The sequence below is a fragment of the Rattus norvegicus genome, chromosome 4 (genome assembly GCF_021556685.1).
Source record: "Rattus norvegicus strain SHRSP/BbbUtx chromosome 4, alternate assembly SHRSP_T2T, whole genome shotgun sequence".
NCBI lineage: Eukaryota > Metazoa > Chordata > Mammalia > Rodentia > Muridae > Rattus > Rattus norvegicus.
Genome location: NC_141537.1, coordinates 58547825 through 58574634, shown reverse-complemented (window position 1 = coordinate 58574634; position 26810 = coordinate 58547825). Strand labels below are relative to the sequence as shown.

The 26810-nt window shown below is 43.6% G+C and overlaps 1 protein-coding gene across 3 annotated transcripts in view; it reads left to right on the top strand.

The window, feature by feature from the left end:
* Nucleotides 1-1015: 1015 nt before the first annotated feature.
* Nucleotides 1016-26810, top strand: part of Rbm28 (RNA binding motif protein 28) — a 38735-nt gene continuing 12940 nt past the window's right edge. For 2 of the 3 annotated variants that reach the window (NM_001107850.2, NM_001415878.1), the window contains exons 1-12: nt 1037-1218; nt 4602-4760; nt 5045-5139; nt 5885-5960; nt 6542-6634; nt 8030-8101; nt 9859-10036; nt 10132-10268; nt 13031-13103; nt 21131-21240; nt 25560-25633; nt 26391-26526. In NM_001107850.2, coding sequence (NP_001101320.1) covers nt 1101-1218; nt 4602-4760; nt 5045-5139; nt 5885-5960; nt 6542-6634; nt 8030-8101; nt 9859-10036; nt 10132-10268; nt 13031-13103; nt 21131-21240; nt 25560-25633; nt 26391-26526 — 1321 coding nt within the window. In that variant the 5' untranslated portion in view covers nt 1037-1100. Of the gene's footprint in view, nt 1219-4601; nt 4761-5044; nt 5140-5884; nt 5961-6541; nt 6635-8029; nt 8102-9858; nt 10037-10131; nt 10269-13030; nt 13104-21130; nt 21241-25559; nt 25634-26390; nt 26527-26810 lie in introns of all 3 variants that reach the window. The other variant, XM_087657188.1, reaches the window with a different exon arrangement.

Genomic DNA, 26810 nt, shown 5'->3' with positions numbered 1-26810 from the left:
AGGTGTTTGATACCTACCAAACTGTTGAAATTTAAAAGTAAAGACTTTTTTTTCTTTTTTCTTTTTTTCGGAGCTGGGGACCGAACCCAGGGCCTTGCGCTTGTTAGGCAAGCACTCTACCACTGAGCTAAATCCCCAACCCCAAAAGTAAAGACTTTAAAAGCGTCTCAAGTACTTTTTGCAGCTAGGCACTTTGCAAGAACAGCAGTTTTCCGTGTACGACAGACAGTGAGCCCACTGAGTGTCAGACACTGAGGATGGCCTTGAGTCTATCTGATAAATAGACACGAATGAAGATCTTCTGTCTCTAGGCAGCAGTGCGATCTAGTTCTGTGCATATAAGCTGGGTGGTATGTTTGGCTTGGGTGTGCTCTGATGTGATCTTGCAGAGATGTAAGATTTTAAAAATGCCTGTCTCTCACTCCACACTCTATTTACATCAAGGCAGGAACCCTGTCTTTTTTTCGGCAACTAATTTTACCTCTAAAATATAGTAGGAGCTCAATAAATAAGAATTGAAAATATGGTTTCATACGTAGAATTTGTTATTTGGGGGATTTTAGTAGATACAATTTGTCTCTAAGACCAGGTGACATTTTGTCTCATGTTTTCTGAGGACATGTGAATTGTTCAAAATATGTATGTTACATACTTGTGTCTATGACGTTTTGGGTGTTTTTTTTTTCCCCCGCATGATCTGCGGCAACTCTTCAGAAAAAACTTATTGAACACCCACTCTATGTCAGATGAGGGCAGGCTTAGGGGGAAAATGACTTCTGCCTGCTTTGGTGAATTTGGGGTCGAGTTCCTAAATGAAAGATTTTAAGAGAGGGTAAAGTGTTGATGTCAAGTTTTCCCCAGTGGCGGGGGCGGTGCTGGGACTGCACAAAGACGGTCGCTGAAGAAGCTCCGCCCCCAGGACGTCATTTTTCTTTTTCTTTCCGGAACTTTTCCTTGCAGTTTGCGTTTCCTCCCGGACTCTTTTGAGCAACGAGTACTTCTTGAATTTCCCGGCACGGGTTTCCTGCCAGAGCTCAACCCAGCGGTCGCTCGCGCCGGTGCTGGTTGCGCGTGGTCTCACACGCTTGTTTCTCGGTCTCATGGCCGGTCTGACTCTATTCGTGGGCCGTCTCCCGCCCTCCGCTCGCAGTGATCAGCTGGAAGAGCTGTTCAGTCAGGTGGGTCCGGTGAAACAGTGCTTCGTGGTGACAGAGAAAGGTAAGGAAAGAGGTCGTGTGCTCCTGGGAGCTGGAACTGGTCGAATTTCAGGGAGCTATATATTTACGATCTGTTTGTTTTGAGGCAAGGTTTTCACTCTGTAGTCCAAACTGGCCTCGAATTCGCTACCGGTAGCCCTTATGCTTCTTCCTCCTGAATCCTTCCGATTAATGATGTGAGCCATCCCAGCTAGTTCTTTGCTCTCTCCAAAAGTACGGGACTGGGAACTAAGATTCTTTTCTAAACTGATTCAGTTTAGCTGTAGATTGGCCCATAAGATTGATTTATGAAAGGCAAAACACTTAACGTTTCTATTGCGTTTTCCCCTTTATTACGCGTGCTCAGAAGTTCAAACGCAAGCCCATTAGCCGGGCGTAATGGTAGTAATCTTAGCATTTGGGAAGGCTGTGGCAGGAGGATTACTGGGAATTCGAGGACAGCCTGGTCTATATAATGGCAAGTTTAGGACAGCTTGGATTACACAGCGAGACCCTACCTCAAACAAATAACCCAAAGTAACATTTAATAAAGCACCAGTAGGGCTTATTGAGAGTCCGGAACGGTGTTTAGTTTAACATAGGCTAATTTATTTAATGTTCTCAACAGTCTTATAGGACAAAGAGCCTTAATCCCATTTTTAAAATAAAGGAATATAAGCTTTAAAGATGCCTAATGGCGAATGAAGGTGTGGTGGTGAATGAAGGTGTGGTGGTGAATGAAGGTGTGGCAGGATGTTCCATCATACCCGTGAATCCCCAGATTGTGTTGTTTATTAGAAAATCCTACTTCTAGTTGTGTGGCTCACTTTTAGCACACACCTTTAATCCCACACAGCAATGGTTAGTTTGTAGAGGAACGTGCCTGTGTTTGAAAGTAATGTCTGAGAGACAGATAAAATGACACATCAGAGAAAGATTTGACAGACGAATAGAATACACCCAACTCTCACAAGAACAGGGAGAAAAGAGATCCCAGGAGCCATCCCACCTGATGCACAGAAAAAAACACCCCCAGGTTGTTCCCATCCCTTTGCGCACACGTAAGTAAATAAATGTTACAACACTGATGTGTCAGGAGTGGTGGTATCTGACTATAATCCCAGCAGGGTAGGTGGAGGCAGGAGGATTAGGAACTTGAGGCCAACTTGGGTTATATAAGACCCTGTCTCAAAAAACAAAGCCAGAAAGAAACATTAATGTCCTTTTTTCCTGGTGCCATTGTGTTTCTGAGAGGCAGAGTTCAAGTCCATTTAAGATTCTGCTTCACCCATAACCCACCACCATAGCCAAGGAAGGCATTGCTGCTGGAGGTGTAATGGACATTAATACTGCTTTACAAATGGTGCCAAAGACCACCCTCATTTACTGTGGCGTACAATGTTGAATTGGAGAAGTTGCCAAAGCCTTAAGACCAGTGCCAAGCCCATCTCTGTGGAATGTAAGTTTTGTGTACCCTTACCTTAAACCTGATGTTCTTGGTCTAAATCCTTACAATCTCTTATACCCCTTTTAAGAAAAATTATGAGCTTCCTCTCCAGTCAAGTGAGGTGTACTAGAAACGAGTGTACTAGAGGGGCTGGGGATTTAGCTCAGTGGTAGAGCGCTTACCTAGGAAGTGCAAGGCCCTGGGTTCGGTCCCCAGCTCCGAAAAAAAGAACCAAAAAAAAAAAAAAAAAAAAAAAAAAGATATCCCAAGCGAGTGTACTGTGGTAGAGGAGAGGTGGGGATGGAGGTAAAGTGGCCTGGTCCGGAATGGGATTGGCATGGCACTTCTTATGATTGTGAGGGTTCTGAATGTGTGTGGCAGTTCTTTGTGGAGACAGTTATTGTATGCCTTTATTTGGGCACGAAACTCACAGTGGAACAGCTTTGTTTTTATCGTACTTATCAAGAAGAGGTCTTGATTTTTTTATTTTCTGAAAGATGAGTGATAGGTTTTTGTGAAAGTTCTAAGAGAAAAGAAACCAATCTTCATGTCACCGTTTGTTCTCTGGTGCTGTGTGTCAGCCATGCAACCAGTTTATACAAACGACCATTCTGTATTATAGCACATGTCCTCTGGGGAGATTTAAGTGTATTTGAAAGGGAAGCAGAGCCTAAGAGTTGTTTCTTCTGCAGGTCATGGGCAGACATCGCCATTGGGGTGTGTGTGTGTGTGTGTGTGTGTGTGTGTGTGTGTGTGTGTGTGTGTAAGAAATTATAGTTTTATTATTAATTCCCCTCCCCAAACAAAGGGCCATGGTGAATAATTATTTATCTTTTAGGTTCTGTTATTCTTTGCGGAGTCTCATAAAAGGCCATGAGGCTGGCAAGGAGAAATTAACTTAGTTCTTTAAAAAATTAACTTCTTGGGCTCAGCAGTTAAGAACACTGACTGCTCTTCCAGAGATCCCAAGTTCAATTCCCAGCAACCACATGGTGGTTCCCAACCATCTGTAATGGGATTTGATACCCTCTTGTGGTATGTCTGAAGACAGTGACAGTGTACTCACATACATGAAATAAATAAGTCTTAAAACAATTAATTTCTTAATTTTATGGGCATGAGTGTTTTGCCTGTGCACCGTGTGTGTCTGGTGGTCTGGTGCCTTGCTGATCTTGGAGACCAGAAGAGGTCCTCTGGGACTGGAGTTACAGATAGTTGTAGGCCAACATGTTGGTGCTGGGAATAGAACCCCAGTCCTGTGAAACAGGAGTCAGTACCACTGAACCATCTGTCCAACGTTAGGCTTAGTTTTGACACTATTTTGACACTCATTTATTCTTCTCTATCTCAAATTATTCTTTGGAACGAAGGGATGGTCATACTTGTTTTACCTAGCTTGGTGTGTTCTGCAGCTAAAAGGAGGCCAGGGATTTATACCTTTTTTGGAAATATGTAATTTGGTACTTAAAATGTCAAGGTGTTGATGGTATAATGAGAACAATACCTAGAGGCTTCTAAACCGGGGTTTATTTATTTATTTTCTGAGGTTCTTTTTTCAGGGCCTTACTTATTGCTAATGTCCTCTAAGAGAAGACTGTGTTGTTATCATCTGGGTTTCTAGATCTACCATATGTATTTTTCCTACCCTTTCTGGTGATCTTTCCTTGTTGTATGTTGAATTCTTTTGTGAAGGCCTAATGTATATCATGGGTACTCCATATTCTTAAGATTATCAGGGCTGGGGTAAGAAGAGGACATCAAATTGGAAGCAGGAAGAAGATTAACAGTCCTCAAAGTGGAGAAGGAGCTTCGGATCCCAGCCATGTTCTTTTCCTTTGGAGACTCATCTCAGGGGTAGCTCACAGAGCGGCCGGGTGGAACACACGCTGGCTTAGTCTTTGACGACTTGGGGCCTCTGTCCTCTCACTCCAGGTCCCTTCCTTTGTGCCTTGTTCTAGGGAGTAAAGCATGCCGGGGCTTTGGCTATGTGACCTTCTCCATGCTGGAAGATGTTCAGAGGGCCCTTAAGGAGATCACTACCTTCGAAGGTTGCAAGATCAATGTGACCATTGCCAAGAAAAAACTGAAGAACAAGTCCAAGGAAACAAGGAAAAATGGTGAGTTTCTAGTCATGCTGCAAGGGTTAGGAAGACACTGAAAACCCAGAAGATCAGAGAGCTGGGGGAGTGTCCAAAACCTGAGTTCCCTAGTTTAGTTTTTGTTGCCAGAACTCCTCTGGTGTGCTTTGATAGTCATTCGCTTGCCTCTCTGTCTGTGCAATCTGGTTCCGGAATATTGCACACTTGATCTCATGGCAAATGCTCTCTGTATTGGAACCTTCTTCACTTATGTCTGTCCTAGAAATGGGTTGCAGACTTATCCCATGTCTCTCACTTTTTAGAAAATTCAGAGTCCCCAAAAAAGGAGCCAAAGCACAAAAAAGCCAAAGTGGCAGATAAGAAAGCCAGATTAATTATCCGGAACCTCAGCTTTAAGGTGAGTGATGGGGCTAAGTGTGTGTTCTAAAGGATGCTGGAGCCAAGTCAGGCTCGTTGGCAGAGATCCATCAAGAATGGGCAGCATTCTTTTGGGAAATAAACCTTAGCCTATTGAATTGGGAAAATGGACCTGTTTATTAAGGGCTCAGTGGGTAAAGATTCTTGTTGTCTTGAGTTTGATCCCTGGGTCCCACATGGTGGAAGAATACCGACCATTGCAAGCTGTCCTCTGATTTCAAGGCACATGAGTATGTGGTGTTCCCCCCAACCCGAAATTAAATGAGTAACTATAATTTAAAAGGACTTAGTAAATTCATAAAGTGCGAAGACTGATGCTTCCCTTTGGAAGAAGCCACTACTGAGAAAAGGTTCTGTGTGTTTAGCCTCTCTCTCCTTCCCTTTTTGAGTGAGACAGGGTCTCTCTGTAGTTCATGTACAGTTCAAACTTTGTAGCTGAGGCTAGCCTTTTAACTGGATCCTCTTGACTACCTGTTGAGTGCTGCGATGGCAGGTGTGGAACACCATGCCTAGCTTTTTTTTTTCTTTTTCTTTTTGGCTTCTTAGATACAAAGTAAGCTGTCATCTGTTCACGGTTATTTGCTGTTCTAATCGTGAAAGTTTAACAGATAGGAATGAAATGATCCAGACTCTGTAGAAAATGAACTCAGTAGTTAATGTTCCACATGTCTTTGCTGTGGTAATGGCTCTCGTTTTCCCTTTTCCCTTTTTCCTTTTGGCTTTAGTGTTCAGAAGATGACTTGAAATCAGTATTTACTCACTATGGAACTGTTCTGGAAGTGAATATCCCAAGGAAACCAGGTACTTCCACATCTCCATTGAATGAAGATAATTGGGTTTTATTTGTTTTTGTTGTTGTTGTGTTTGTTTGTTTATTTTCAAGACAGTATCATTGACTGTTCTGGAACTCACTCTGTAGACCAGGCTGGCCTCAAACTTAGAGATCTGACTGCCTCTTCCTCCCAAGTGCTGGGATAGAAGGCATGTGCCACCAAAGCTCTGCTTGATGAAGATAATTTAATGTGACTTTTTCCATATTACTGAACTGGAAATAAGTTGTTTGCTATGTTCATTGTGGCCCTAGACAATGTGATATTTGCAAGTTGCCCGGCATAGTGCTTGACAAGTAGGGAAGCCCAAGTGCTGGCGCTACTCCCTTGCAGAGATTGTTAGGGAGCTCAGACTTAAACTTGTGTCAGTTGCCTCTGGTGTTGCCGCATTGCTTCCCTAAAGCTGGAGTTACAGGGGTTATTAACTGTTGCTTTAGGGCAGGCGTCTCTTGGCTGATTGGCAGGCTGTGGCTTGTCAGCCTGAGTTGCTGTAGTCTTCTTGTTCTGTGCTACCCACTGCTGCCTCTAACCTTTTTGTACATTTATTCACAGATGGAAAGATGCGTGGTTTTGCTTTTATTCAATTCAAAAACCTCCTTGAAGCAGGAAAAGCTCTCAAAGGCGCAAATATGAAAGAGATAAAAGGTAGGTCTTCTACACTTACACCATGACTTTGTTATTTCTGGTGCTTGACTGAATTAGAATTAGCACAGTGTTCACATTTTTTGTTATGTTAGAAAGATGTTTCTGTGGCTTAGGCTCTCATCGCTAGGGTAACCTGGAGTTCCCTAAATAGCCAAGAATGGCCTTGAACATCTGATCTTTCTGCCACCTCCAAGTCCTGGGATTACAAGTATGCACCACCAAACTATAATTTTTGGTGAAAATTTCTAGTATTTAATCTTAGGCTGAATTTGAAAGATCTCATGCCAGGAGCCCTTTTTTCACTTGGTGGGTCTTTTGGAGTTCCTAATGGCTATCCTGGACAAAGCTGCTAATAAATGCAGTTGATGCCTGTGTTCTTCTCTTTTGGTTGGGCCACTATTCATCAGTGCTCCTGGGCTATTAATCTGCTCTTGGTAGTATCAGGTACTGGGCTGATGGAAGGGTCAGCTTAGTTCTTTCCTAACTTTTGAGCAGGATTTCCTTTGCTCCAGAATACTGTTTTGCTTCTTGCTTTTTGAAATATTTTTAAAATATTCACCTTTTTAAAAAAAAGTGTATATATGTATATATATACACGTGTGTGTGTGTGTGTGTGTGTGTGTGTGTATATACACACATATATACATATATATTGTCGCTGTCTTCAGACACACCAGAAGAGGGCATCAGATCCCATTACAGATGGTTGTGAGCCACCATGTGGTTGCTGGGATTTGAACTCAGAACCTCTGTAAGAGCAGTCAATGCTCTTAACCACTGAGCCATCTCTCCAACCCAATATTCATCTTTTTAAAAAAAGATATTTATTTGTGTGTATATATATATATATATATATATATATATATATATATTAGTGCTCTATCTGCATGTATACCTGCATGCCAGAAAAGGGCATCAGATCCCATTTTAGATGTGAGCGACCATGTGGTTGCTAGGAATTGGACTCAGGACCTCTGAAAGAGCGAGCAGTCAGGGCTCTTAACTGCTGAGCCATCTCTCCAGTCCCACATTTACAACTTTATCTCATATTATCTAAAGTGTGGTGGCTGTGTAAAAATGTGGAATTTCTGTTGTTAAAAGGTTAAGAATTAAAGAGAACTACGGAACGTTTTTAGTCTTGTTTTTGTTTTGTAACAGTATCTTACAAGGTAGTCCAGGCTGATCTGGAACTCAAGATATTACCTCTCTTATCTCTCAGAACCAATAGTTGGGCTTGAGAGATGGCTCAGCAGTTAAAGGCTAAGCTCACAGCCAAAAGAACCAATAGTCTCAGAATTGGCATTTCTTTGTTTCTATCAATATGTTATTGTCTTAAATGGGTGGGAATTAGGGATATTAAAAGGGAAAGAGTCTCTGACTCCACTTGTTTGACAGGGCGGACTGTGGCTGTGGACTGGGCTGTGGCCAAGGACAAATACAAAGATGCCCAGCATACTTCTGTCTCAGGTAAGATGCGTTGGCACTCGGCAGGAGGGCTGGGAGGAAGAAAGGACTCTGGTGGGTTGTTTTGTTTTTGTTTTTTTGAAACAGCGCTTCTGTACATAGTTCTGGCGGTCCTGGAATTTGCTATGTAGACCAGTCTGGCTTCAAACTCCTTGAGATCTGCCTGCCTCTGCCCCCCAGACAATGGGATCAGAGGTGTGAGCCGCCATGCCGAATGAACAGTTGCCGAGTTCTGATAAAAGTATGCTGGAACTTCCCTGTCGTAGTCTGTAGTGGGAATGTTGAGCTGTTGAGCTGGAGATACCCAGAGCATAGATAAGTCCCTTCCACCCACTCCAACAAAGACAAAGCATCCTGGGAAATCTCCATTCCTGTGGGCTCAGGATGCTTGTCAGTTCACATGGGACTGCCTGGTGATCTGATCGCTGGACATTCACTTCTGAGGTATGAGTGAGGAGGGGCCTTAGGTCATTTTTTCCTCACTTATGTTCTTACCTCATACTAATGGACTGCTGAGAAGAGAGGGCAGGGCTGGAGGGCGCATCAGTTAAGAGCACTGCGTTCTCTTCTAGGGGATCTGAGTTCAATCCCCAGCACCCACATGGCAGCTCACAAACATCTGTAACTCCAGTCCAGGGGATCCCATGCCTTCTGCCTTCTGAGGGCCCTGCGTGTTCATGGTACATAGATACATATGCAGACAGAACACTTTTATATGCATAAAGTAATACATTTCTAAAATAAAACTTAAAAAAAAAAAAGATAAACCAATGCTTTTAAGTCACCAGAGTCTCAGAGAATATTTCACATCAGAACTAAAGTTCATGGAGGGCCAGAGTGAGCAGTGTATTTGCTGTGGTGTGTACGTGGTAAAGAGTTTTGGCTGCCGTTTCTCATTCTGGAGCGGGTTAATCTCTAGGCTTCTCATGGAGACATCATTGTGGGTGGCGATGGCTTTGGGTGTTTTGTTTTGTTTTCCTTTATTTTTGCTGAGACTGTTTGCTGTCATCCTTTGGTGTCTGTGAGGAATTGAGCCATTGTCTGCTCAGACACCCAAACCCTCAGATGCTCAACTCTCCTATAGAATTGATGTAACTATTGTCTTAGTTAGGGTTCCCATTGCTGTGAAGAGGGACACGGCCATGGCAACTCGTATAAAGAAAAGCATTTACTTGGGGCTGGCTTACAGTTTCAGAGGTTCAGTCCATTGTCGTCATGGTGGGAAGCATAGCAGTGTGTAGGCAGACATGGCACTGGAGAAGGCGCTCTAGGGTCCTACATCCTGATCTACAGGCAACAGGAAAGAACTGGTTCGAGCTTCTGAACCCTCAAAGCCCACGCCCTAGTGACACCTACTCCAACAAGGCCACACATCCTTAGTGCCACTCCCTGTGAGCCTGTGCGGACCATTTTTATTCAATCCACCACATCTTCCATACATTTTAAATCCTCGCTAGATTATTTGAAAACCTAATATACTAACAAAGCTACATAGTAGTTGTTATTCTGAATTGTCTAGAGAATATTGACAAAAAATTTAGATATTCAGGATGAATACAGTATTTTAAAAAACTTTTTTGGTCTGTGGTTAATTGAATCTGAGTGTGTAGAAGTGATAGAAATGGAATCTGACTGTATAGTAAAAAAAAAATAGGAAATCCTGAAAAACCAAAGAAACTAGTACTTGAGGTATTAGTCGTTCCTCTTAATAATCTTGTTTTAGATAACAGATGAATTCCTTTCTCTGTCTTCCTCCATAGGTGGAAAGAAGAGCAGCGAGCGTAAGCCTAAGGAGTCGAGTAAGAAGAGCTGCAGGGTGGAAGAGCAAGTAGAAGATGATGATGATGATGGTGAAGATGAAGAAGATGATGATACCCAAGATGATGAGGACGAAAGTAGAGACTCGACGGTAGCTTCTCCTGTGAGCGTGCGGAAGAGGTAGGTGCACGTCCTGGACTAGAGTGAGCTTGCACGTGTTAGGAAGCTCAGCAGCCTGTGTCCCCCACGACGAGCTCTGAACCGTGCTGTTGCAGAGCAGTCAAGAGAGCAGCTCCCGAGGAAAGCACCGAGGAAGACACTTACGATGACAGCGATCTGGAGGAAGGGAGCAGCTCCTACGGCGACGGGACGGCACACAGCGAGAGCAGCACTGAAGAGCTGGAGGACGAAGGTTTGCTTGGATTTTCCTGGACAGATGCCTTCCCGCTTTGAATAAATTAATGACAAGTGGACACCAGCTCCGCCCGGGCCTCTTGCAAATAGTTTTCTGTCAAATTTTTAACTACTGTAAAGAGAACCTTTATTTTTCATTCTTTCCTAATGTTTTTCTTCCCATCCCTGTCCCTCTATTCCATTTTCCTCTCCCCTTCTCTTTTGAGTCAGGATCTCACGTAGCCCAGACCGACATTGACTGGACAGTGAGCTTGACCTTCTTATCCTTCCTGCCTTTACCTCTTTGGCAACTCGCACCAGCCCCTAGTTTGTGTGGTGGGGATCAAACAGAACTGTGCATGCAGTGCGAGCACTAACTGGCTGTGTCTGCTTTCCTCCGCCCCCTTTGTGAGCCAGGTCTCCGATGGCCCAGGCTGGCCTCAGTGCAGTATGCAGTTGAGAATGCCCTTGAGCCGGTCCCTGCTGCCTTCACTGTGATCTGACCCCAGAGCTGGGACCACAGGTGTACACGGTGCTATATGCTTTATGTGGCTCTGGGGTCTGGACTCAGGCTGCGTGCGTGCTGGGCAGTCATTTGCCACCTAAGCCATATTCTGATTCCTTTTGTTTCTTTATTGTTTGCTTTGTTTTAAAGATGAGTTTGAAATGATTGAGAATTTAGAGTCTTCCTTAGGGAAGTTAAAGCCTAGCCTTAATATTGAAGGTGTTACCACTTCCAATGGTCTAAGTCAAATAACTTGATAAACAGGATACAGACTAAATAGGTTTTTTTAAAAAACAAAACAAAACCATTTTGAGTTGATAATGTAGATAAAATGAGTCAGAAAAACAAAACAAACAATTCTGAGTCTGAGATGAGGTAAAGAACTATAAACTCAGCTTGGGCTTCCAGACAAACTTATGTCTCAAGTAAGGCCGATTTATTTTCTTCTAGTTCTGGGGGTTATTTGTCCCCAGACCAAGGTGCTCTGTTCCTGCCTTACTTAAACTTGCTCACTGTGACACTAGGAGCTAAAGGCTCACTACGAGGCTTGGAGAGGCACAGCTCAACTCCTCAGAAGGACTACTGGAGCACTGGTAGAAGTGTGAGCAAGTCCATATTGAGGAGAAGTAAAGCAGGCCATTGTATAGTGCGAAATGGCCAATAGCTGATTCCCAGGGAGTGTGTCGGAGTGGGTGTTTTTATTCAGCTGTGTTGCTTGTGTTTCTGTAAGCCTGGTGTTTTGGTTTGGCACAGAAGAGACAGAGGAAATCAGCTTTTTTGTTTCTGAGGATAGAGTCAAGGCTTTCACACCAAGGACACAGTGAGACCTACAACTTGGTTCATCTCCCTCCTGTCATTTTCTTTTTTGAAACTGAAAACTTAGTGGGACTCAGCTAAGAAGTTAAAAAAAAAAATAGTACAAAGGAGCTTATTGTAGAAACCAAAAGTTCTTTTTTTTTTTTTTTCCCGGAGCTGGGGACCGAACCCAGGGCCTTGTGCTCGCTAGGCAAGCGCTCTACCCCTGAGCTAAATCCCCAACCCCAAAACCAAAAGTTCTTACCAATCCAACAATTCTCCAAAGTATTCTCTTTTTTTCCCAGAAATTTGTATGTGTACACACAGCATATAAGCGGCTTTCTTAATTTTTTTTTTTTTTTAGAAAGGGTCTCACAGTGAAGTCCATGCTGGACTTGAACTTGAGATCTTCATACCTTGGTCTGTCAAGTGCTGGGGTTCCAAGCCACCACACCTTCTGTAATGTTTATTCTTCAAGCAGTGAGTTTCCTATTCATCTAGATTGTTAACTTCTTAAACCATATTCCCAGAGACAATCAGTATTATGTTTTTGTATACCCAGAGAACATTTAACATGTTTATAAGTAGAAACACATGCACATACATGCAGTTATAGTATAGTGTGTGTGTGCATGTGTGTGAATGTGTGTGAATGTGTGTGAATGTGCCACAGCAACATACGGGAATTTTCCTCCACACCTTTACCACATTGGACTATATTGTTTTTTGTCTTTTTGTTTTTTTTTTTAAGACTTATTTATTATACATAAGTACACTGTAGCTGTCTTCAGACATACCAGAAGAGGGCATCAGATCTCATTATAGATGGTGTGAGCCACCATGTAGCTGCTAGGATTTGAACTCAGGTTCTATGGAAGAGCACTCAATACTCTTAACCGCTGAGCCATCTCTCCAGTCCTATATTGGTCTTTTATGTTTTGCCAATTTAAGTAAAAAGTAGTATTTTTTCTTAAACTATGCCCCTTTCTCCTCCCTTTCTCTTGCTGCTGGGTATTGAACATATGTCCTTGGTTATGCTAAATTCACATTCTACCACTGAGCTACATCTTCAGTCCCTCTGCTTTTCTTTTCTTTTTTTTCTTTTTTCTTTTTTAAAGATTTATTTATTTATTATATATAAGTACACTGTAGCTGTCTCCAGACACACCAGAAGAGGGCATAAGATCTCATTATAGATGGTTGTGGGCCACCATGTGGTTGCTGGGATTTGAACTCAGGACCTCTGGAAGAGCAGTCAGTGCTCTTAACCACTGAGCCATCTCTCCAGCCCGCTTTTCTTTAAATATTTTGAGTGTGAGCATCTTTTAATATATCTAGTCATTACATTCTTAGTCCATTTTAAAATTAATTTATATAAAACATTTAAGAAGTTATCCTTTTGCCACGTGACTTGCATTTGTCTTTTTGAGGTTTTTTGTTTTGTTTTGTTTTGTTTTGTTTCTTGTTGTTGTTTACATTAGATGTTCCAGTCTCAAAGAAAAAGAAGAGGAAGTTACCCTCCGATGTGACTGAAGGGAAAACTGTCTTCATCAGGTATGCCCTCTGTATGCGAAGCTGTGTGTCCCCTTCACCTGTCTCCTTGCTGACCTCGCCTTCCCCCACTCACCTGTCTCTCCTTTGCCCTCTCCTCCACCTTCTCTCTCTCCCTTCCTCTTTTCCTCTCTCCTTCCTTTAGTACTAGAGCTAGATGCTATGAGACTGGTTAGCACTTTGGTCTGGGGGACACCAGTGAGAAATGTAAGAACAAGAGCTTAAGACCAGAGATAAGTAGCAGGTATGGTCTCTGTCTTTGTTAGAGTTTTTGTTTTATAACTGGGGTGGCATCTTCTAAAGCATTTCAGCTCTTAGCTGGTTCTCACCTTTACTTTAGGAGAGATACTGAGGATACTGAGGTTTGCCCGAGGTAACTTCTCTCTTCATGCCTAACTTCTCTTTTTCTTCCCTTTTTGTTTTTTATATTTTTGAGAGAGGGTCTCATGTATCTCAGCTTATGTAGCTAAAGATGACCTTGAACTTTTATCTCCTACCTCTACCTCCTGAATATTGTGACTACAGCTGTGTTCCACCATGCCTAGTTTATATTGTGCTGGGAATAAAATTTAGGCCTTTGTAAACACTACATCTATGGAATAGTTTTTTGTCAGCTTGACATAAGCTAGTCATCTGGGAAGAGGGAACATCAGTTGACAAATTGTCTCCATCAAACTGTCCCACAGCCAGGACTGTGGGGCATTTTCTTGATTAGCAATTGAGTGGGAGGGCCCAGTGTTGTCCTGGGTTGTATTAAGGAAACAAGCTGACAGGACTAGAGAGATGAGCGGTTAAGGGTACTGATGGATCTTCCAGAGGGCACAGGTTTGACTCCCAGCACCCACAGAGTGCTTACAACTGTGAAAGGATTGGCATCAGTCAGGATGCCCCAAACCAAGTTCACAGCACAAAGGAGATCTGTTTGCCCCAGAGAGACAAAAGGGCTGGGAACAAGAGACAAAGACAGGAGATAAAGGACAAGGTAGCAGGGGAAGGGAACGAGGGAGAGGGGAAGGGGTATTTGTCTCAGAAAGGGGGACAAAGGACTGCCTCTGGATGGAGAGGAGACATGTGGCCCTCGGGGAAATGGTGGTTTATAAAGGAAACCCTGTGTTAGTATGAGGTATTTAATTTTAATTGGGCATGTTAATTAGGTGAGCCAAGGGGGGCTTTTGATTGCTGGACTTGAATACTTTGTAGCTGGGTCTTGGTAGTCACCCTGGGTGTTGGGATGGCCAAACATAGGAATACACCTTGGTGACTGGCTTTAACCATGTAGTCTAAAGGTTTTTAGTGTGGCCGAGGGAATGGGAGAGAAGGGCAGGCCTGCCAGAGCCCCACTTGCACACTTGAGCTGGCCAGAGCCCCTTTATTCCCACCTTTTTGTTTCGTTATTGAGTTGTTTGGGGTTGGGCAAGTGGGCATTGTTCTGTCTGCTTCCTGCTGACATTGGTGCTTCGTTGTTGGACCCAAAGAAGCTGGGTTGTTGGTCCAGGTTGGGAAGAGCAAACTCTTTTACTTGTTGTACGTAGGGAAGTGTACTCTGTGTGGCTGGACCAGAATAGAGATTCTGAAGAAACGGTCAGGGCTTGGGCTGGAGTTGTTGGAGTGGTCTGTAGTTGATTTGAAATGTGCTGGGCAGATAGGCTAGGGACAGAGGTAAAGTTAGTTAGTTTAGAAAACATTTTATCTTGGATGTACATTTAAAATGACGGGTTAATGGTCCTGGGAGTTGGAGTCCCAAGACCAGGGAAGGAGAGATCCCACCCTTAGAAAGAGGCAATGGAGTGGACAGCTTAGGCTGTTGGTTGGCAGGAGGACTTTTCTGAAGTCTGTTTGAGAGGTCTGGAGAGGGGCCAGGGAAATTTCCATTGGCTGTCTGAGGTTAATCGGAGAGCCACTGTTATCTGAAAGCAGGGTCTTGTGTTGGGGAGAACATAATATGAGAGGCTTTTGTTACATCAGAGTAGTCTTTGCTGGGGTGTTCAGGTGGGCTCTGAAATTGAAATATTTTAGGAGCCTGGATGATTGGTGAGAGGGACGGTCTGTAACAGGGTTTGAGAGTGTGAGGATGGTGTGAGGATGGACACAGAACAGGGGTGAGGGAGCATCCTGTGCTGAAGGAGGGCTAGGCATGCTGTTGTCTGGGTTATGTAGTAGGGTATCCTGGAAGGACATGGGATGAGACATAAAAGGGGGTCACAGCTTGGTGGGCTGTAATGTTGTGATTATTGTCTTCACTAATAATGGTGGGGTCAGTGTGATGTGGCCATCTGACAGGAAGGAGCTGCCATCTATATGAAAAGCGGCAGAAGTAGGTAAGAGGACCGTCCTTTATGTGAGGGGGCTGGGGTCTTTGAGTGTAGAAGATCTGGGGAATGTTGAGGCAAAGAGATAAGGACGGATGGGTTAAAGAGAGGACTAGTTAGAAATGTGAGTTTTTGATAAGAAAAGTTTGGACGGTGTCTTAGTCAGGGTTTCTATTCCTGCACAAACATCATGACCAAGAGGCAAGTTGGGGAGGAAAGGGTTTACACTTGCATGCTGCTGTTCATCACCAAAGGAAGTCAGGACTGGAACTCTAGCAGGTCAGGAAGCAGGAACTGATGCAGAGGCCATGGAGGGATGTTACTTACTGGCTTGTTTCCTCTGGCTTGCTCAGCTTGCTCTCTTATAGAACCCAGGACTACCAGCCCAGGGATGGCACCACCCACAATGGGCTGGGTCCTCCCCCCTTGATCACTAGTTGAGAAAATGCCTTACAGCTGGGTCTCATGGAGGCATTTCTTCAACTGAGGCTCCTTTCTCTGATAACTCCAGCTTGTGTCAAGTTGACACACAAAACCAACCAGTACAGAGGGATAGAATACAAGATGGAAGAGATTGGAGTCCCCCATAAGCTAGGAGTTGAGAGAGATATTGATGGGATGGGATGGGAGGGAGGAAGTAAGTCCAGAAGTGGCTTGGTGTGGGAGTGTATCAGGGGTGAGGTATTCAGGCATCCATGAGTGGAGGAGGCCGTGAGGTTAGAGATGAGGAGTGGGGATGGCCAAGGTGGTTTACAGTGAGGTGTCCATGGGTTGACATGAGAGAGAACCCAAGATAGGCGCCTTGGAGAGGGGAGCTTTGGAAGGTGAGAGTCAGGCCCATTGAGCCGAGGAAACTGAGGAGTGAGGCAGATCACATTGACTTTCAGAGAGGTAAAGACCACAAATTAGGAGGTTATATACTGAAGCCAATGGGAGGGAAGAGGGAGGAGGTAAGCCAAGTCTATAGGAGTGCCTGGCCAAAAAGTTGGGGATTGTCTTCAAATCCCCAGAGAAGTCCAGTCCAGTTGGGATTGTTGAGAATCAGGATCCATCTATGTGAAGGCAAAAAAAAATATTGGGGATGGACATTCAGGAGTATTGAGTCCTAAGATTTAGGAGTGAAAAATGAGTTGTGGTGTTAGGGATAATGGAGAGGATAACCTAAGGGTTAGAGACTTAAAAGGTGTAAAGGGACAACAGTTAATAGACTGAAGGCCCTGGACTAGGTGGAAGGCTCTGATAAGGTATTTGGACTGTTACATGAGAGTATTGTAGGGTGACGAGGTGGGACATGGGAACCGTTTAGACACTGAATGAGGCCGAGGCCGAGGCTGGGCAAGAGTAGGGAGAACTGGGGCTTGGGGATGTAGGCAGAAGGCCTTTGAGTATGCCAGAGAGGGATTTATGATGTGCAGCAAGGGAAGGAGGTGGCATCCCATACAGCGGATTGACTCACAGAGGATAAGAGAGGTTTGGGGATTTCAGAGAGCAAGAGCGTGTACCAGTAGGGGCTGAGGGAAGGAAGAGGAGGGATGCAGGAGTGTCCTGAGAACTGTGGTCAGAAAAAGGCAAACTTGATGCTTGAGTGTGATAGAAAAGACGCCCTTTCCTAATAAGGGAATAGGGCGTGATCAAATGAGGAGAAACCAACCTAGAAAGGAGCAAGCTAAGGGAGGAGGGCTGTGGAGGGCTGCTGTGTATTCAGACTATAGGTGAGGGAGGGGGGAGTGGGACCAGCAGTAGCACAGAGGAGGAAAGAAGTCTAAAACAGCTTCTTATGTACCTGAAGTTAGTCCTTTCTCAGACCTTTAGGACTTACTTAAGCCTTTGCATCTTTAGACCTTAACACATTTCCTTGGACCGTCATCACTTCAGATCTCTGCATGCATTAGATTACTTTCTTAGACTGTATACCTTGTATCACTTTTTTTTCTTTTCTTTTTAAAAAAGATTTATTTATTTTATGTATGTTAGTACACAGTCACTGTCTTCAGACACACCAGAAGAGGACTTCAGGTCCCATTACAGATGGTTGTCAGCCATCATGTGTTGCTGGGATTTGAACTCAGGACCTCTAGATGAGCCATCTCTCCAGCCCCCTTACTTTTTTTTCTCAACCTACATAACTTCTTTGTTTTTTATAACCTTTAGAAATTCAAATATTTGTTAGTTATGAATCCTGTCAGCAAGGCGAACTCTACATATGAAATGGACTAACCAGGCTGCTGGGTGTTTGCTGTGGTTAAATGTCATCAGAGATCTGAGAGGGATAAATTTGAGTAGGAAGTACAATTTGTTTTTATATCAATTAAAATGATAAAGACTTCTTAGTTGTTTGAGACTGACGTGGGATCATTGCAGAAGCAGTTGGTCTTCAGTCGTCTGAAAAGAACTGCATTTAATGGTTGCCCAGGGCAGCAGGCCTTTGGCTGTCAGACTAAGGTCTGAGGAATTTTTCCTGTAGAGGAAGGACTCGAGAACATTGACCTTATTTTGGTGAGGCAAAGTCAGTCCAAAGTATCCCCAGTTTGTGTAAATTCCTGGCTGCAGGTGAAGTGTGGGGCCATTTTTCCCAGTGGTTACTGTTACCACAGGTGGAGTCAGAGCTGTGGTTTCCCTCTGTCTTCTTTGGAGATCTTAAAGTTTTCTTATTAGGAGGGGGTGTCTATTGTGGGAAGTTTTTATTGGATACTTTAAATGCCATATTCATCAGATCTCTGAGAAGTTTGAGGACCTTATATTAAGTATACCTGATTTTAGGCTTAATTTGAAAACACATATGCACGAGGCTAAAGAAAACCTATTTCTGTAAACCATAAATGTAATAAACTTTTCATCATTAGAGAATATCACGCTTGAGAGCTGAAGTCAGTGTCAGGGCAGGAAAGGGTTAGTAAGTTGGGCCCTGGTGAGGGCCTTGGCAGGCAGGGTCTGCTAAGATGAGCATAAATTGTATTGTAGTTCAGGAGGATTTGGCTTTAGGGAGGGAGTCGGGGGAGGAAGTGGAGGCCGTTGTAACAGTATAATACGGAGCCGCAGAGGGGGAGCTGACGTCTTCATGGTGGGTGGGTGGAGAATTGGTTTTAGGACTGGAGTGGGGGCTACATCAGGCTGAAAGGAGGGGGCTTTTTGAAGAGACAACAGTATGGGGGAGGGAGGGGCTGTTAGAACATTGCAGCTGGAACAAGTTCACAGTGGCTCTAGAGGGGGAGTGTGGGGAGTGGGGGTCACAGTAGCCCAGACATGGACCTAAGGAAGCTGCAGGAGGGACGTTGCAGAGGCCCAAAAGAACCCAGGAGAGCTGTCATGACTTAGCATGCAGCTCATGGTGAGGAAAGGATCTCACCGTGACCCAGACATAGGCCGAAGAAAGATGCAGTTCCTAAGGAGACTGGAGAGAAGACGTGGGATTGTTAAGGAGGGTCGGAGGGCAATAATCCCTCCCTGCCAGGCTGGCCTGTTCTGGGTTGTGCAGAATTGGCAGGGCTGTCATGGGAATGAGTGTAGCTGGGTGGGCTGCAGATGGGTGGGGAGGAAGAGGACCTCCTCTAGCCGGGTCTGTAGTAACTTGGGCCTGAGGAGTATAGCATCCTGGCTGAGGCAGGCTCAGGCAGTGTAGGCTGTAGGGAGGTGTGGGTGGGGCAGTCTGCGTGGCAGCACAGCAGCTGGTGGGCACAAGGTGCTGGCAGGCAGTACCCCTAAGACATGAAGTGGTACAAAGGCTTACAGTGGCATGTAGGACAGTTCAGACAGTGTCAGAATCACAGCACAGGGCTTGGATACATCCAGTGCTAACGTGCACTGCTAATGTGTTTTTTGGTGCAGGAAACTTCTATCGCCAGTGGAGGCCAGCAGGTCAAGGTTGAGAGACCGGGCATCCTCCTGATTCTTGAAAGGCCAAGAATAGAGATCTCTGGGACAGAGGGGTCAGCACTCAGACTCTGTCACCAAGAGAGAGCCCCCAGGGGGCCTGAGGAAGAGTCTGGGACTGGGACCTGGAGGCAGGGGGTGTGCTCCAGACTGTAGCAGTAGTCACCAAAAGTGAAAAGAAAGCTTTGCGGACCACACCGAACCAAATGGAATGTACTCATCAGAAGTGTAGGGATGTAGGGGGCTTGGGGGAAACTCACCAATTAGCCACTGTTGGATGGAGAAGGGGTTGGGGTGGGGGGTTCTGTAGGCCAAAATCTGAGTTTTGGCCTCGTACCTTCAACAGCAGTCTGTAACTCCAGTTCCAGGGGACCTGATGCCCTTTTGGACCTCTCTGTGCACTGCATGTGCACGGTGCACAGACATTCACGCAGGCAAAGCAGTCATACATATAAAGTATGAGTAAGTAAATCTAAAAGAGAAAGCAAACCGAGCAAGCCGTGGGTGGCAAGCCTGTAAACATGCCTCCATGGTCTCTGCTTTGTTTCTGGCTTCAGGTTCCTGCCACAAGCTTCTGTCATGGCTTCTCTCAGGACAGACTGTAAGCTGTAAGGTGAAGTAAACCCTCTCCCTCCTGAGTTGCTTTTGGTCATGGTTTTTATCACAGGAATAAAAAGCAAACTAAGACACTAGGCAAGCCCTCTGCCCACTGAGCTATGGTCCTAGCTAGCCCCTAACTTCTCTTTGAAAGTCATGTCCAGAATACAGGACACCTTTTGTTTCCAGGATATATGGATGGAGTTAGGGCTTCCTGCGTTTCATAGGTCCCGCTCATTTACTACAGCGCCAGCAGGCTGCCGAGTGAGATGGCTCAGCAGGAAATGGCTTAACACCAAGTCTGACAACCTGATCTTCAGGATTTACAGACCAGAAGTAGAGAACTAGATTCCTACACATTGTCCTGTAATTGTCACATGTGTTTCATGGTGCATATGTACATATATACATACTAAAAATTTTAAAAATACATGACAAAGCTTTAGATTCCCAGATTAAGGATGTTCAATGCTCTCTTTCCCTCCCCCCCTTTCTCTCTCTCCCCTTCTCTCTTCCCCTGTTTGCCTAGTCACTTCACCATGTTTTTCTTTTGTATTATTTTGAAGGATTTCATATAAACATGTAGGGAATATGTCTAGTTCAATAAAAGAAAGACATGTTTTTTACTAGCATGCTGTGAAAGCTTCTGATTGTAATAAGAACTCAGCCACAATGAGTGAAAAGAGGGCGGACTGGATGAATACTAGTTTGTTCACAGAATCAGTGTTGGCAAGGTGCAGATCCCCAGCAGGGGTGAAGGTTTGGGCATTTTTAGACTCCTGTTACTGGAGGTTGTGGGACTTTTGTCTGGGATACCATCTTTAGAAGTATAAATAAATAAAGGCCGGAGGTGTTTCTGTAAAGTGTATACTTGAAGGATAGAGCTAAGCAGAGCTTTCATGTCTATAGACGTGACTGTCAGGTCACGCTGTAGCCTACCTGCATCGTCCCAGAATCTGTGGCACTTCTATTTTGAAGTTGATGTATCTGCAGCTTTCAGTCTTTTTTATTTTGTCTATAAGTTTTAAATTCTCAGGTGAGAGAATCTGATATAGGAAGGCTGGGACAAAGGGACAGACTGATAGAGGATTAGCCACTAGGGGCCGCTCTTGTGTGCTGTTGCTTTTCTGAACAAGGGAGAAGGGATGTGAACAAGGCAGACATCATTAGTTGATGTCTAATTCATGTACTTCAGATTGAAACTCAAGGTCTTACTTTGTCACTGAAATTTGTGTGACATGTTTTTTTCCACAGAAATCTTTCATTTGACTCAGAAGAGGAAGCGCTTGGGGAGGTCCTCCAGCAATTTGGTGATCTTAAGTATGTCCGGATTGTCTTGCATCCAGACACAGAGCATTCTAAAGGTATTCACCCTCAGCTGACCAGGCCCAACATTAGGAAAGGCATAAATTATGCCATTCTGAGTGGTACACAGTCCGTCTAGGCTCTTTCTTGGCTTCCATTGAAAGCCCAAGGACATTCTGAGATTGTCTTTCATGACGTGGAAGTCAGCAATTTAATGGCTTTGCCAACCTTAATCTTGTCTCAGGCTTTAAGACTCTTATTTACTTTAAGATAATGGATTCCATTTGTTGTTCTCCTTTGCATTTCAAATGTGATGGCATCTCATGGGTATTAATCATTCCACATTGCTCAAAATTAATAGGGAACTTTTTTCTTTGATGCTTTTGTTAGAGATAGAAACTGACAGAAACTTTGGTGCATGGCAACAGTCAGAAGAAAACTATGCAGTAGGAGTGGTGCATGGGATATTTGCCCCTCCTGCTATTTATCTGTTACTCTTAAGGGCTAAGCATTCATTTTAGCACACTGCTGTGTATTAGAATGCGAATAGATACACATATATAGCATCAACCTATTTATAGTCTTTTACCTCATGGACTGCAGCCATTCTGTTTAAGCTTCACATTACTCAGAGTTTCCATTATTGTGACCAAATACCTGACATAGAGAAAGCACGGTTTATTTTGCTTTGGTTTCAGAGGATTCAGTCTGTTTTGGTGGGGAGGACATGCAGAACAACTTGACTTGTTATGGTGGGCCAGGAAGTAGAGAAAGGGTGGAGCTGTGGGCTGCTTACACTGTTTCTTTGATGAAATGCCACCCACCTGTAGGGAAGATCTTTCCCCTTAATCCGTCTGGAAACATACTCACAAATATACCCAAGGGTGTGGCTTCAGTCTCCTCGGTGATTGTCCAGCCAGGTTGACAGTGATCGGTAAACCATCGTAGTAAGCATTGAGGTCAGGGTTGGGGATTTAGCTCAGTGGTAGAGCGCTTGCCTAGGAAGCGCAAGGCCCTGGGTTCGGTCCCCAGCTCCAAAAAAAAAGAACCAAAAAAAAAAAAAAAAAAAGCATTGAGGTCATCATTCATTCTGATTCTCTAGTGATGCTATAAGCCCTTTCCTCAGAAAAATGCTATGTCTGAGGGTTTGTCCATGGTTAAGAACTTCCATTCTAAACCTTATTTTTCAACGGATAAAACTTGATCAATTTTACTTTTACTCAGTTAAAATAGTGGAAGGCAGTACTGAATGGCTCCCTGGAGGTAAGGGACATTAAATCACTGTGGATGCAGGTTTATTTACTTAGAAAATGACTAAAGTAATAAAATGTCCTCAGCTCTGATAGTCACATTTCTGGTTTGTTTTTCTGGAATGGGCAACTAGAATACCCAGAGTGTAGGCACAACACTATATTACTTTTATCTCTTAGATTAATAGCCTGCAATTGATTGCTAGATGTCTTTTCTGTTCTATTAGTCTTAATAGTTAATGATTTTAAAAGCATAATTCTTTTAGATTTATTTATTTATTTAATGTATACGAGTACACTGTAGCTGTCTTCAGACACACCAGATCTCATTACAGATGGTTGTGAGCCACCATGTGGTTGCTGGGAATTGAACTCAGGACCTCTGGAAGAGCAGTAGGAGCTCTTAACCGCTGAGCCATTTCTCCAGCCCTTAAAAGCATAATTTAACTTTTTAACTGTATTGTCATTTGCTGGCTCCAATTTGCTGAAGTTTTCTGACACCTTTTCTGTGTTCTCTTGGCAAGCCATTTTACTGCCTAGATACCTGTGATCCACGACTTTAGGGGGATGCTGAGACTGAGCCAGCACTGATGCTGGGACAGTGACTTTCCTATACTTTGGTGTCTCTCTCTCTTTCTCTCTCTTCTTCTTCTTTTGTTTTCTTTTTTCTTTTTTTCTTTTTTTTTCTTTTCTTTTTTTTTTTTGAGACAGGGTCTTACTGTGTAGACCAGGCTGGCCTGAAACTCACAGAAATCTGCTTGCCTTTACTTCCTGATTGCTGGGATTAAAGGTGTCCACCATACCTGGCCTGCTTTTCTTGATATGAGATGACTATGCAATCTGCCTATTAGAAATCTTTACCTCTGGGGTTGGGGATTTAGCTCAGTGGTAGAGCGCTTGCCTAGGAAGCGCAAGGCCCTGGGTTCGGTCCCCAGCTCCGGGAAAAAAAAAAAAAAAGAACCAAAAAAAAAAAAAAAAAGAAATCTTTACCTCTGCATCCTCTATTTCAGTACACTTGTCCTTCAGTACCCATTGGGGAACTTGTTCCAAGACCATGGCAAATACCAAAATTTACAAGTACTCAAGTTCTTCATATAAAATGGCATAGTGTTTGTATATAACCTATGCACATCTTCCCATACACTTTAATCTCTAGATTACATATATGCATGGATTAAGGAACAAAAATAAAGCAGTTTCCTCTTGGATTAATTTAGCCAAGTGTTAGCCTGATTTGAATTCTCCAGTTGTCTTGTGTCTGCTGTCTGTCCCTAATAGAGGACTTTGCCTCATACTTATTGGACAGCACAGAAAGCATGGTATGGTGAAGTCAAGAGGAACCTTTATGGAAGTCTTTGATAGGAATAAGTACCTTTACTACTTCCAACAGACCCAGTATAGCAACGGAAGTGCAACAGATGTTACCAGCCTGTGTCTACCTGGTGCTTTCAACAGTTACATTTGTTTAAGATTGTTTCCACCCTCTCACTGTTTTCAGCACACACACACACACACACACACACACACACACACACACACACACACACACACACACACAATTTTGGATGAGGGGCCTGGAAAAGTACATAACTTAATAGTAAAGCTATGCTTTACTGGGAAATTCAAGGCACAGTTAGGTTTACGGCATGCTCTCTTTATGGCAGTTAAGCCTAAAGCAGCTGAGTACACAGTAAATGGTTAAGCCTAAAGCAGCTGAGTACACAGTAAATGGTTACGTACGTAGTCTTTTTTTTTTTTTTTTTTTTTTTTTTGGAGCTGGGGACCGAACCCAGGGCCTTGCGCTTCCTAGGCAAGCGCTCTACCACTGAGCTAAATCCCCAACCCACGTACGTAGTCTTAAATGATCTCAAGGCATGTTATTAACTTCATGACAAGGCCTGGAAAAAAATCCAATCTCCTTGGGGTCAAGAGATGCTTTCATTAGAATGTGTCAAATACACACCCCCTAATAAACATAAAACAAGCTGCTGTTATATTGTTTTTAGAGTGTGAAGTCCCTAAATGTTCAATATGGATCACTTTCTCCCCGAGTGTTTTTGTTTCGTGCATGGTTGACTCCACTAATGTGTAGTTCTGAGGTTGAACTGTGTTTGTTTCTTCTGACTATCTGTTAGTGCTTTGTGCTGTAGTAGGTGGTCCAGATTCCTTAAGTACTTCTTATTTGTGGAAGATGCTACCTGATTAGTGTTTGAATAGCAGATGGGAGGTGTTGGGGACACAGTAGTAGGAGCTCTTGGCCTGTGTTGGGGACTTAGAGATCTCTCTAGATGGTGACTCTTGGGTTAACCTACTCCATGTGTGCCTGCATTCATTTCAATGTAGGCCTTAGCTCTGGGAGATGAGGTGGTGTTATTAGAGGAGAGAACTCTTTTTGAGTTTTGAGTTGTAAATATATTATGAAATATATTATACAACATATTTTTTTGAAATTTACTATGTGGTGAATTTGTGCAAATTTGCTTTTAATCCATAGTAGAAATTCTTTTGGATCATTCAGCCATTTATTTAACCCATGAAAGATGCTTTATAAAGATGCTAGGGCTGGAGAGATGGCTCAGCAATTAGGAGCACGGAGGGCTCTTCCAGAGGACCTGGATTCAATTCCCAGCACCCACACCTCAGCTCCAAGATCTGACATCCTCACACAGACATATATGCAACAAAACACCAATGAGCATAAAATAAAAATAAATTATTTAAAAAATCAAAAAATTATTCTAGAACATAGGCTAACAACTGAGCTCACGACTGTTTTCCTGCAATGTTCATACAATAGAGGCTGCCCTCTTTTACCCCAAGAGGCATAGCTACCATTACTTGATGCCTCAGGCATCTTAAGACTATGAAATATAATTAATTTCAGAGTGAAATGTTTCTAGCTCATCATTTCATGTGGGTATCATTAAGGAGAAAATTGAGACCAACTGCTAAGAAAGGATGTGTATGTTGTAGTATCTTTCTGGGGTCCCTCAGCACTCAACATAGTACCTGCTCCTTAGGTGCTGCTCCCCTCCTGTTTGTGTCAGGCCGTGGATGTTTTCAGTGCTGTCTTTTTGCTTACTGTGGGAATGAGGGTGTATCTCATTAAATTTTGTGTCTTTGTGCAGGTTGTGCATTTGCACAATTCGTGACTCAGGAAGCAGCTCAGAAATGCCTTGCAGCAGCTTCTCCAGAGACCGAGGTAAGGAAAGCATATCCTTCTCCTATGCCTGGGACACAGTAGCTTCTATAGGCAAGAGCTGATGCTTGCACTAGGTGGTAGTGGTGGTGGTGGTGGTTGTTGTTATTAATTTTTAATAAAGTGAAGACTTGAGCACTTTTTGCTAGGCACTGAGCTTTGTATGGGTGGCCTTAATCCACACTTTAAGATGATTGCAGTTGCCCATATTTCTTAAGTAAGGAAACAAGTTTGATATTTCTAGTGTTCATTGTTATCTGTGTATCAGCCTCTATTCTAGGCTAATAACATGAAAGACTGAAAGAAGGTATTAATGCTATTTGTGAAACTGGATGAGTGTCTGATAGAGAGAGTAGATATTGAGAATTTTTCTGTTTTTTAAATGAAGCATTCAGTTTTTGAGATGTTATATCCTATGTTGTCCTTGTCTCTTAAATATTCTTATACTAGCTTTAGAATGCTAACCATGCTTACAGAACACTTTCCTCAGTGTAGGCCTACTTTGGGACTGAGCTACTGTAAAGTAAACTCCTTACTGCTGGTTCTCTTAAGTACATACAGATGTGACCTTTTGTACAGTTGTAAAAATGACTTTGAGTCTCAAGGGTCCATGTGTAGCCAGCCAGGCAGATGCAGCCTGTGGCCTGGCTTCCATGGCAGTTACAGTGCGCCGACTCCCTTTCTTGCTCTTCCTTGGTCTATGCTAATGCTTACTTTCTGCTTGCTCCGTGCTTCAAGAGAAGGTTGTACTATGTTTCAGGGTGGTGGGCTTAAACTGGATGGCCGGCAGCTCAAGGTCGACTTGGCTGTGACCCGTGATGAGGCAGCAAAGCTTCAGACAAAGAAGGTGAAGAAGCCAACTGGAACGCGGAACCTCTATCTGGCCCGAGAAGGCTGTGAGTAGTGCACGAAGATAGCAACCGGGCATCTGAGTAGCCGGCCCCATGGCCTGAGGGCGAACCAGCAATTATATTTCGAGATGTATTTCAAATACAAACCCCAAATTTCCTCCTTAACAGTGTTTTATTGTTTTCCACTTCAGTTGGTGTGGCTTCGTTAGGAACCGTCACCCATTTTGCAGACTAATCAGTTCTGTTCTCTGCTGTCTGGTTGCCTCAGATTGTTTCCATAGCAGGATTGGAAGCACAAGGGAGGAAAACTCAAATTACCTGCTTTTGTC